General features: G+C 46.6%; 1 protein-coding gene across 1 annotated transcript in view; it reads right to left on the bottom strand.

Annotated features, from left to right (window-relative positions):
• Nucleotides 1–7,166, bottom strand: part of LOC123508461 (protein piccolo-like) — an 8,238-nt gene extending 1,072 nt beyond the window's left edge. Inside the window, exons 1-3 of the mRNA XM_045262213.1 lie at nt 6,334–7,166; nt 5,678–6,074; nt 3,187–5,595 (exon numbers count right to left, since the gene is read on the bottom strand). Coding sequence (XP_045118148.1) covers nt 3,187–5,595; nt 5,678–6,074; nt 6,334–7,166 — 3,639 coding nt within the window. The remainder of the gene's footprint in view (nt 1–3,186; nt 5,596–5,677; nt 6,075–6,333) is intronic.
• Between the last annotated feature and the right edge of the window lie 5,334 nt (nt 7,167–12,500).

Genomic DNA, 12,500 nt, shown 5'->3' with positions numbered 1-12,500 from the left:
GAGAAATAGTATACTAATAAAAGAAAACAATAATGACATCTACCGTACTGATTATAAATAACTATTGACTATAGACACACTGTATATATGCAAGCAACAGAACACCTCAACTCCATCTAACAAACTAACAATACTGTCTCTTTCTGCCGGTGTTATAATAGTCCTACTTCTACCGTAGTGATTATAGCTATTGACTAGACACACTGTATATATGCAAGCAGCAGAACACCTCAACTCCATCTAACAAACAAACAATACTGTCTCTTTCTGCGGGTGTTATGATATTATCTACTCCTACATACGCTGAATTAGCCGTGTTCCAGTAGAAACGCACCTCTCATCGGGATAAAAGAAGATCAAGTTTAGCAGGTGTTCAAAGACAGAGCGAAGGTGATCGAGGATTCTAATTCACACCATTTTGAGACGTCCTTGAGGTGTTTACTAGTGTGGTCTCGGGTGTCCTCTTGGTGTCACAGGTGTCCAGGTGAGAGTGTGGGAGGAGAGACGATTACCCCACGCAATGCTCATGCCAAGGTTGTGTGACTGTGACCGCCATCTTCCATCCATCACAAACTGGTCGGGTTCGCTGATGAGACGTGAGAACCTTATTAACCTTCCGCGGCTCAAAAGATCGTCAGTGTACAGAAGTTACGTTCTTGTTATGGAGTTCGTGACTTGTGGTGTGTCGTAATAAAGACTTACAGTTGCACTTCTCATATTTTTACGGTAGTTACATGAGCATGAGACAGAGAGAGAGAGAGAGAGAGAGAGAGAGAGAGAGAGAGAGAGAGAGAGAGAGAGAGAGAGAGAGAGACCACTACGGTACATTGACACGCATCTTCGCTTCTTTTTTTCACCTGTATGTGTCATTTTCTGTGGTCAGCTCTGCTCTATGCCGCGTGTTCATCTTCCTTCATCTTTCTTCCTATATATATTTTTTCTGTCTGCTTTCTGTTGATTATTCTTTTTTCCTCTTCTTTGTTATCTATGTCCTGTTCCTGTACCACATTGTCTCCCTTTCCCTCTCTTCCTTCTCACCATATACGTTCTAGTCTTGTAACATATCCTTTAGTTTTTATTTTTCCCCTTCACTTTTCTATCTATGTTCTGCTTCGTATGACATTTCTCTCCTTCTCCTGTTTTACAATTTTCATATTATTCATACTATTCATATATAATGTTATCTCTACTCTCTCTCTCTCTCTCTCTCTCTCTCTCTCTCTCTCTCTCTCTCTATTATCCACACTATTTTCTTCTAAAAAAACACTATCTTTCTCTCCTTGACTGACTGATTGATTGATTGACAGAATGCGTCACAATGCTCTTCTTTATTCTTCTCCTTTTTCCTCTGGTGAACTGAATCGCAAGCTGACAACAGACTGCGTGCCACTGGGAACTATCTCCACTATTCCGTTGTTTTCGTCAGTTGCATCCTCCTCCCCCTTTCCACCTTCTTTTGGCCTCATACTCCCCCTGGTTCAAGTGTCATGAGCCTCCAGCAACTGTCTTTTTGTTACACTCCTCTGTTTATTCCTGTTATCTTTTCCTTTCGCCTCCAATCTTCTCTCTCTTATCATCTTTTCCCTATTCTTCTGTAATCTCTTTGGTATTTTCTCCTTTTAAGTCACGTTCTCTTGTATCTCTTTCTTTTTTTTTTCTATTTTCTGAAACACGTGCCGTTCTTCCTTCTTTGTTACCATCTGTCTGTTCTTATTTAGTTCCTTTATATTTTGTTCTTATTTAGTTCGTTTATAATTGTTTTGTTACGCTTATCTTCTTGTTTTCTTTCTCCTGTGGCATGTACGTCTTCTCTCTCTCTCTCTTCTCTCCTCCTCTTCTCTTTATTATCATATATATATTCCTATGTCTACTACATCCATTACTTCGCTTTTAGTTAAGGTTATTTTCCTTCCTTTTACGTCACGTCCCTCCTATCTCTTCCTTAACACATGTTCTGCCTACCTTCTATTTAGCATCATATATACATACATATCTACTATCCCATTTCACTGTCTTTTTCGTTAAGCTTACTGTATTCTTTCGCGTCACGTCCTTCCCATCTCCTCTGTCACACATGGTCCTCCCTCCGTCTGGTCTCTCTTCGTCACGTCCGTCCTCTCTCCCATCTCTCAAGTTGGCTAGCGGTGAGAGGCTATCTTCTGCAACATCGACCCGGTGTTTTCCTGTCTCTCTTCGTGGAGAGGATGAGGTTAAAGCGAGTCTGCCTTCCTGTGTAGAGCGTGGGTCGGGCCAAGGCGTCACTGCTGTTCTCAAGTGTTCGGTCGTCTGTGTGTGTGTGTGTGTGTGTGTGTGTGTGTGTGTGTGTGTGTGTGTGTGTGTGTGTGTCGCAAGCGTAACCGGTAAATGTCAAGGTATGATTGAAGGCTTACATGGTGATCAGCCACGCCCATAGCCATGCTTAACGCTACTCACTCACGCCCACATGCTCACCCCCACACACTCACTCTTGCGCCCACACCCTTCACTACACCCATACTCTCATTCTTATGCCCACTCTCTCACACTTACACAGTCACGCCCACACACACATCTTTACACTCACGCCCACACTCTCACTCTTAGGCAGCAAACTCACTCACACACACACACACACACACACACACACACACACACACACACACACACACACACTGACAGTTTTCCATATATTAAATAAAAAAATATGACAATAATTGATAAGTCAAATATAACTTATACTTATTGCTTATTAGTTTAATAGTATCTTCTAAACTTATAGAGGCTTAATAGCAATAAAAAAAACCACCACCGAAGATAATAAAAGGCGAGTAACCTAATAAAAAAAAATATCAGACCAAAGGGAAAAAAAAGCAATTGTTAGATTGTAAAATGTAGCAAAAAAAAAAAAAAAAAAAAAAAAAAAAGTATATCAAGTAACAACAAAAGGGATCTGTAGTACTTTTAACCCCTTCAGTACCATGACGCGTTTTCACATTCATTCTGCTCACTATTTGATGATTTTACACAGCTTCAGAAACTTATGTGGGGATTAAAATAGTGAAGACTCTAGCCATTAATCTTCTGACCTCCATAGACCCTTCCTAATGTCAAGAAAATCGTCTAGTCACACCCAAAACTCAAGGTGGAAATGTGTCCCAGTACTGAAGGAATTAAACCACAGGGTGACCAATACTTGAGAACACTTACCTTTATGGAGTGGCTGTGAGGCGAGATAGCACCGTCAGCGTCGCCGTCAGGAGTATACACGAGCAGCTCCTTCAGGTACCTTAGGGGCAAGTCGTAGCACTGCGCATTCCTCGCTCGGAGTTCTTGCAGGAATCGAATCAGCCTGGGAGAGTCTGCTGCTGCGCCTCCGTCAGGTGGTGGATATCCTACAGTGCCTCCGTCAGGTGCTGGGGTTCTAAGTCGCACCCCTGGAACCTCGTAATTGTCGCGGTTATTGTGTCTTGCGTCACCAGTGTCTGCCTCTGTTATGTAATGTAACGTAGGCGTGGTTACATCATCGGGTCTGCGGTGGTAGGCTGAAGGCGGTGTAGTGGTTGCAGTCATCGGCGTACCAGTAGGAGTCATGGCGGTCGTGTGGTCAGGTTGATACTCTCCGCCCTCCGTCTTGTTGACATGGAACATACAAATATGCTTCAAATCCTCGGAAATGTTGAGGATGTCCTGAAATGCTGTCTTCTCCGAGCTCTGCGTCACTGTAAGGACCCCAGAGTCCCTAACGAGTCTGTCCATTGGTGTTCGTTTGTTTGGAGGCTCCTCATGTCTCGTGCTACGTGCCCTTTGGTGCTCCTCATACATTACGTCCATTTTATTTAAGATTTCATTCAGTTGTCGCTGGAGATCCATTGCCTCCCTTTGCCTCGCCGTCAGATGATCGTCTTCCTCCTGTCCAGTGTTAGTTTCGTCACCCACACCCACCGTGGGAAGTGGAGGTGAAAGGAGAATATCCCTATTGGTTAATATACACGTTTCAAGTTCAGCTTCTCTAAATATTTCCTCTAGTCTAGCGCTAATTCTAAACTGACTAGATATTATTTTAGTTTCCCCGCCAATGCACGGGACTTTCATGTTTTCTGTGACATTTCGGCTAGTACCATTTTCTTTCCCAAGTCCCACTCTCGCATACACTGCTTTGTTCTGTGGGTTATCAGTAATGCCCATCGTGTCATGTATACTATCTGTTTTTAGCGCTCTGTTGGCTCTCATCAGTTCATCCTGTTGATTTAAACGAGAATGCATTTCCTCCCTATGAACATCATTTTGAGAGATCCTTCCTGAGTCCTCCAGTTTCACTCTCGTTATCTGACCTTCAAACTTTTCACTCCTACTTTCCGCCGCAATGCCTGCTGCTAATTCAAGCTCAGCCAAGCCCAGAGTCTGTCTATCACTGTTGTCATGGTGAGCATCCCACGTGTTGCAGAGCCTCTCCAGGCTTGCCAGACAGGACACAGTGAGCGGCGGGGACTCTGGGCGCGGAGGAGGAGGGCGGGGAGGAGGGGGAGGAGGAGGTGGATTGGAATTTCGAATGGGAGGAGGAGGAGGAGGTAAACTTCTTCTTGGAGGGGGAGGAAGGAGAGGTGGTGATAAACCCTTCCGAGGAGGAGGTGGAGGAGGAACGGAGGATCTTTTGGGTGTGGATGAGGCGAGACCAGCAGCATCAATCGCGCCACCGCCTGTGTTGGTGTTCATGTCCTCGCAGCTTGAGTCGTGCGGAGTGACGGAGAGCTGCTCGAGACTAGAGGACTCCAGACACTCCCCAGGCTCATCATACATCGCCAGCCAGTTGTCCCCGGCGTTCTCCAGGCTCGTGAAGAAGTACTCGTCCTCCTCTGTCCTCTGCGATGGCACGTAGATGACAGGGGAAGCTCCTCTACTCTTGGCGTTCCTCTCCTCCCACTCTAGAGCATCCATGGTGCCACTCGAGGATTCCAACGCTGAGAAATACTGACTCTCCGCCTCCTTCCCCGCCACTGACCGGGAGATGGTCATCATGTCACTAAGAAGGAGATACTCGTGTGGAGATTCCCCTCTCTCCTGGGTGAATTCTGAAGTTTTCCATTCTTCATCCTCATCTTCATCTCGCTCGGGCGTGAAGGAGACGCTCACCATGGGATAATCAAACGATGCATCCTCGCGAGCGTCTTCCATCCCCTCGCTGGAGCCTGAGTTGTTGAGAGGTCCTGTTATAGGCTCCCATATTTTCTCTAAAATGTCCAAACTTGTCTCTGTTCCTGCCACAGTAGAGGTACAAGTAGCTGGTTTGTTCCTCGTGGTGCCGTGGTGGAGCGTGGCGGGAGGCGGAGCGGATGTGGGAACGGCGATGGTGGTGCTGGATGACAAGTGGTGGGCGGTGTGCGTGTCTGTGTCGTTTACATTCCTAGTATTCATTACCATTTGGTTCTTAATTACTGGATGGTCTTGGGACGTGTTTTCTTTCTTCTTCTTCGGGGAGCAGTAACTGGTGGCACTCTCCAGCAGTAAGGTGGTTTCGCGTAAATATTCCTCGATCTCGGACGTGAGGCATCGCAGCTTGTCTCTGTCCGATGTGTCGCGGCCCTTGACTTTCGAGGACACTGATTTGCTGCCACTGTTCTGCCGTGTTTACAGTTTCCTCACGTGTTTGGTGTGCTTCCGTTAATGCCCTAGTGTTGTGTGTCTCCTCGTCGCTGTACACCTGAACGATATCACTTCCTGAGGTGCTTTTAGCCAACTGTAACCAAGTAGTTTTGTTCTCAAGTGCAGGACATTCATCAAGACTATCGATACTGAAGTCTTCGCTACCACACAGTGTTTCCTCGTCCTCAGAGTGACAATCATGGCTGCCTTGCGTCTCCGTTTCGTCATGGATGCCTTTCTGTTTCATTTCGTCCTCACTTTCCTCCCCCAAGATCTCCAGAATCACTTCAAGGGGCTCCTGGCAGCGATAGTATGTGTCTGGGGCTCGAGGGTATGGTTGTGTCCTGTCAATGTTTGCTGGGATCTCCTCCTCATTGATGTTGTCTTCGTATGAGCTCCAGGTCGACAGGAGAGTCTCTAACATGGTGAATTCTCCATAATCACTGTCTTCCTCACTGTAATAATCTCTTTCTAAATTATATTGTTCTTGAGTTTCTTCTTTTTCTTTTGTTCAAAAGCTATAATTTCCGTTCTCTCTCTTCCTCCTTTACCTTCTCCTTCATTTCATAATCAAAGTCACTGTAATTTTCTTCCCTTCTTCCTTCCTGTTGATCTCGTTCATGTGTTTCTTCTTCTCTCTCTAGTTCTTCCTCCTCTTCCTCTAGCCTCTCTAAGCTTTCTTTTTCTTCATTTTGATCATTATTTAAGTCATACTCGCCACTTGCAACACTCCCATCCGTGTCATCACCATCATCATCACCATCAAGGTAAGAGTCGATAGCACAGTGTCCCTCACCTACTTCATTCCTCATAACATCCACGCACTCCTTGACGTCCTTCCTGTCATCCCCAGGAGATTCAGTCCCTGGCGGCCTTGCGGTAGTGTCAGCATGAGAAGCAAGATCGGCGCAGCAGATGGGACCTTCCTCACAGCTCCTACAGAAGGACAAACGTGTCGCGACGCAGTTATTCTCATGGGACTTTAAATCTCTAATAGAATGTTCCTCCTCCTTAGATTGTTCCCTGATACACACGTCTGCCTCCTCGTCCTCCCAGGCACTCTCTTCCTGTGCCTCCATCAAAATGTCTACGTCCTCGCTGTAAGGGTCTCGTCCTTCATTGTCAAACTCTACTCTCTCATTCTTCAAGTCACAGCACACAACACTGTCCTCGCCATCACTAGTGTCCTCGAAGTGGCTGTCCTCGCCATAATGTTCCCTGCCCTCGGCCTCTTTCTCGCTCTTCAGGATATAACTCCTTATGCCTCCCTCCCTTTCACTGGTGTCCTCGAAGCGGGTGTCCTCGCCATGTACTCTCCCCTCAGCCTCTTTCTCGTCCTTCAGGATATAACTCACCACACTTTCCTCTCCCTCACTGCTGGTGCTCTCAAAATGCGTGTCCTCAGGGTCAAAGGAGATGCAGGTTCTGGTAATGAGGGTTTGAAAGGTCTCTTGCACACTTTCCTTCCTGTACTCTACCGTGTCATGCAGCGAATCCAGGTTTTCTCTGTCCATGAGGATAAGGCCCTCCCACGTGTGCCTCTCCATGGTTCCTGTCACTGCTTGCACTCCTCACAGTCACTGCCACTCCGTCATCCCATTTATGCTCAGGTGGCACTGCGAAAACATATCGCCGCACACTGCAAAAGAAAAGAGAGATCACGTTTTACATTACTGAGCATTATCATGAATAACAAATAACAAAGTGACATACACACACACACACACACACACACACACACACACACACACACACACACACACACACACACACACATATTCGAATACAAAGGGTGTGTAAAATACGCAAACACATGAATAGACGAATAAACAGATTATGACAACAAGGAAGTAAGTAAGAAGGGCGACAATGAAAAGAATGCCGCTGAACCCTCAAACAAACACCTTCGTCCACCTCTCCTCTCACTATACAACCCAACAAATCTCCCTAAACAATACGAACACATGAGTCACTCCCAGAATAAACCCTTATGTATTCATTTCACGTCAGAACATGAACGTCCAACAATGCAGCGTGGCATGGCTCCTGACGGCGGCTCTGGCTATGACGTCGGGGCAGACAACAGGGATTAGGAAAGCCATAGAGACCCGATTGAGAGCCTGGCGGGGCGTAGGGTGCCTGCCGCTGTACTTCACGGAGAGGACAGTGAAGGAGAGCCCCATGTGTGTCCTCCGCCTGCCAAGGACCAAGAGTAACCCTGGGGAGGTCATCCATACCTCCTACAAGGCAGTCCAGGCTGAGCTCATCGCCCGCTACAGGATATCACGTAAGGACTTGCCAGAGGAGCAGAAGGATGAGGTAGTTGATGAAAAGGAGGAGGAGAAAAATAAGCTTCGCAGGATTCACACAACAGGAAATTAAAGTTGAATGCGATGAAATGACACCTTTCTTCATAGTGCCGCGACGGTGCAGGACTCAGGGTGGGGATGTCCTGCAGGCGGACCTCTCCCTCTCCCTGCACCTTCAGGAGTGGGAGAAGATCAGCAAGAGGAAAGCGGCAGGTAAACAATCGATCCTGTATATTGACTGTCACGGAATTAAACCCTTTGTCATCAAGCGGAATAGTGACAGGAGGAGAAACAAGAGGAAGATGAAGGGACTGCCTGCCCGCCACATTCTTAGGCTCCTGTAATGATGAGGATTATGAACATGGCGATGAGAAATGTCACAAGAAAGGAGGAAGTCATGTATGAAAAAATAATTATGTTAGTCTTCTAGTCATGATGAGCTTTTCGTTTCTTTTACTTCATTGTGCGTGTGCATGTGGTGTGTGTCTGTGTGTCTGTGTGTGTGTGTGTGTGTGTGTGTGTGTGTGTGTGTGTGTGTGTGTGTGTGTGTGTGTGAAGAGAGAGAGAGAGAGAGAGAGAGAGAGAGAGAGAGAGAGAGAGAGAGAGAGAGAGAGAGAGAGAGAAGAGAGAGAGAGAGAGAGAGAGAGAGAGAGAGAGAGAGAGAGAGAGAGAGAGAGAGAGAGAGAGAGAGAGAGAGAGAGAGAGAGAGAGAGAGAGAATGACGAAATATCTGTTTGTAGGAAATTCTCAATTATAAATTAATTATCTGATGGAGGAAAGACTGGAGAGAAGAGGGAGAGAGATGGAGATAAGAAGGGAGGAAGAGTCACCACCAAACACGTTATGAATATTAATCTTTAAGGTGGAAGGGGAAGGGAGGAAGGGAGGAAGGGAGGAAGGGAGAAAGGGAGAGACAGAGTGAAGGGAGGAAAGGCAGGGAGAGAAGTAGAAAGGGATACCTGTCTTAGTACGTCATCGTCTGTATTAGAGAGAGAGAGAGAGAGAGAGAGAGAGAGAGAGAGAGAGAGAGAGAGAGAGAGAGAGAGAGAGAGAGAGAGAGAGAGAGAGAGAGAGAGAGAGAGAGAGAGAGAGAGAGAGAGAGAGAGAGAGAGAGAGAGAGAGAGAGAGAGACAGAGACAGAGACAGAAAGAGAGACAGAAAAGACAGAGACACACACACACACACACACACAGAGAGAGAGAGAGAGAGAGAGAGAGAGAGAGAGAGAGAGAGAGAGAGAGAGAGAGAGAGAGAGAGAGAGAGAGAGAGAGAGAGAGAGAGAGAGAGAGAGAGAGAGAGAGAATATAAAGACATACATTTGACGTGACTTGTAAAAACTAACGTAGCAATAAAGAAAAAAAATCTGTGCAAATTCTGAGCCGTCGAAAAAGAACAGCAGATGAATCCAGACGTGACTATTGAAGTGAAAAAAAATATAAAAGAAAAAAGTGAGGAAGGAATGACATGCGCGCTAGTATATTGCATCCTGAACTAATGCAGGAATAAAAGCAAAAAATAAGAGAGAGGGACGGAGGTATAGAAAAATAAATAAAAAAAAGGAGGATAGCAGAGAGAGAGAGAGAGAGAGAGAGAGAGAGAGAGAGAGAGAGAGAGAGAGAGAGTCATACAGGTAAAGAAAAGAACTATTGAGTGTCTGTGCCTTCCATGCGGTCTGTTAAAGGGGGAAGGAGGATGGGGGGGGTGAAGATGGGGTATTGGTGTCGTGGTTGGGGGGTAGGTGTAGGTGGAGGTCAGGTGGATAGACAGGTGTGAGGAGGGAGCTCAGGTGTGGCCTTGAACAATCCATGGACAAATATTAACTCTGGAATAGGAAGCTTCTCTCTCTCTCTCTCTCTCTCTCTCTCTCTCTCTCTCTCTCTCTCTCTCTCTCTCTCTCTCTCTCTCTCTCTCTCTCTCTCTCTTTTCAGTTTCACGGAGCGGGAGGTTTCTATTAATCCTTTCATTTCGTCACGTCACATGATCACATCCTTCCTTCCCTTTCAAGTGCAAACTCATTCTTTTCTTAGCCAGCACCTCCCTTCCCTTCCTCTCTCTATACATAACACGTGTCATTATTTTTTTTTTACCAGAATCTCAGTATTATCATCATTCATTTGTCCTTCGTCACCTTCCTTCCACAAATCAAGCAATATGACTAACGTTAACCTTTTCAGTACTGGGAGGCATTTCTACCTTGTGTTTTACGTACGATTAGATGATTTTATTTACATTAGGAAGGGTTTATGGACGTTAGAAGATTAGTGGCTAGAGTCTTCACTATTTTGAACCCCACATAAGTTTTTGAAGCTGTATAAAATCACCAAATAGTAAACTGAATGAATATGAAAACATGTCAGAGCACTGAAGAGGTTAATTTCGCTGAGACACAATAGATTTTCTTTCAGGTGCGGGAAAAAAACAATAAAATGCGCCTTTGCTTCTTACAGGCAAGGCGGAGGCAGCAGTGGTGGCGGCGGTGGTGGTGGTGGATGTTGCTTGTACAACTACTACAGGGACTGAACGTTCAAGCTGAGAAGAAAACGGAACTATTAGCGACTCGTGGCAAGAACAAATCGTGCGGTACTAGCAGGGTGGCGAGGTGGCGCGGCGTGGACTGCCTGCCACTGTACACCACCTCCATACCCACGTGTGCACCTTGCGTCATGTATATTCCCACCACCAGAGTCCTGCCCCCTGAGACTATCCCCACATCCCACCAGGCTGTCCTCGCTGAGCTCCTGACGCGATACACGATCACAACTAAGCCTAGGAAGGGTGCGCACATCAAGGTGAACTGTAACGATGTGAGGAAGTTGACGATTGGCCTGGCTAACTGCACCATATCGAGTGCCAAAGGGAAGGTGACGGCCACTCAAGCGTTCATCTCCTTGGCTCTCCACCGCGGCCTCCTTCGTCTTTCAGAAAGAAGAAATGACGCAGGGAAAGTCAAGTGTAAGGGTATTCCCTCCTTCTATGTGCAGGAGGTTGCGCACAACTGAAGGTGAAGAAAATGAATGAATCGCTTCCTGCTTTTCATGTGATATCTTAAATTTGATTATTTGGGCTATTATTTCGTTGCTAATTTCGTCTCTTGTAATTTGTTGTTGCTGCTGCTATACTTTCATTTATTCATTTATTATAGGAGTAATGTATTTCTATTTTTTCACTTTCTCATTATTTTCCTTTTTATTTCACATCCTCGTCATGCTCATCGCCATCATTTCATTTCCTATACCTCCGTCTTCATCATCCCGGTGCTGAGTTGCAAAGAAATTTATTTCAGATCCAGAGTTAGGATGAAACTACATTTCCTGGGCGTGTCGTGGTGCGTGGGGATGGCTGCGGGCTGGCTCGCGCTGGCTCCGCTGCACAAAGGCGTGGAGGACATGGTGGGCCCCGCAACACCAGCAAATGACAGTGCCTTCCTTGATGGTAAAGCCACAACTGACCCACCTTCCCCGACTGACGGTACGACAATTGCACCTGTCCCTAGCTCACCTCCTAGCGATGTACCCACTCCCAATCCCGTACCATATACCAACCCACACCAACTCGACATTATCACATCCTTCCCAACGCCAGCCCTCGCACCTCATACCAGCAAGACTCCAAACCATAACAGAGGCTCCGTTAATGCTCCCGCCACACTTTCCTCCGCCATCTCTGCAGCTCAGAACACAGCACAAGACTCCATGCAGGATTCAAGTAATAACCAGAACTCCACCAACCTCACCAACGAGACTCAGGAGGAAACCACTACGGACGCTGCCACTGTTCCGACACCGACAAACACGAGGAAGCTGTGGCGGGGCATGAAGTGTGAGTCAATGCAGTGGAAGGACGGCCCTGATTGTGTGGTAGCAGTACCCTCGCAAGTCTTCTATCCCTGGGACGTCTTCAGGACCACCTACGAGGTTATCATGGCGGAGCTGACGACACGCTACACCGCCTTGCCGCTCAACACCCCCGAGCTGGATGGTGTGAGAGTCTACTGCAGGGGAATGGAGGAACTCAAACTCGCTCTCCGCTGGTGTTACCTCCTCGTCCCGTCAGCTCAGGCGATAGTACCTATGCCACAAGCCTCAGTCTCCTTCCACCTGGACAAGGGCCGCTACACTTTCGCTGAGAAGTGGATGTACAAAGCTGTAGAGGTGAGGTGCCCGTCCACGCCTCCCTTCTGGATTCGCCGCTCTGACCCCATACGGTGTGCCAGTGTCAGTCACACCTGCCTGTATGACACCTATGATTATCTGGATGAGCTGGACAAAACCACCATTCCTGAGGCGATCAATGTTCCGCCAAGCTGGTAAAGGAGTGAAGCTATCCATGCCTCAACTCGTCCACATAAAAACTGCACTGACCAGCGAGTGAGAGTAATACTAGAGATGGAAATTATATTCACTTATATTCATTGCACAAAGAAAGGTTCACTGCTACAACGTTCAAGTGAGGAAAATTTATCTTTTTATAATATCTAGATGCAAAAATTAGCGAAGACCGTCCATACATATTTGTTCCTTAATTTTGGTTAACTCTTTACTTTTCTTTTAGGGAACCAGCACTTAAGTGGCC

This window comes from Portunus trituberculatus, chromosome 24, assembly GCF_017591435.1.
Source record: "Portunus trituberculatus isolate SZX2019 chromosome 24, ASM1759143v1, whole genome shotgun sequence".
Lineage (NCBI taxonomy): Eukaryota > Metazoa > Arthropoda > Malacostraca > Decapoda > Portunidae > Portunus > Portunus trituberculatus.
This window is presented reverse-complemented; position numbering and strand designations above follow the sequence as displayed.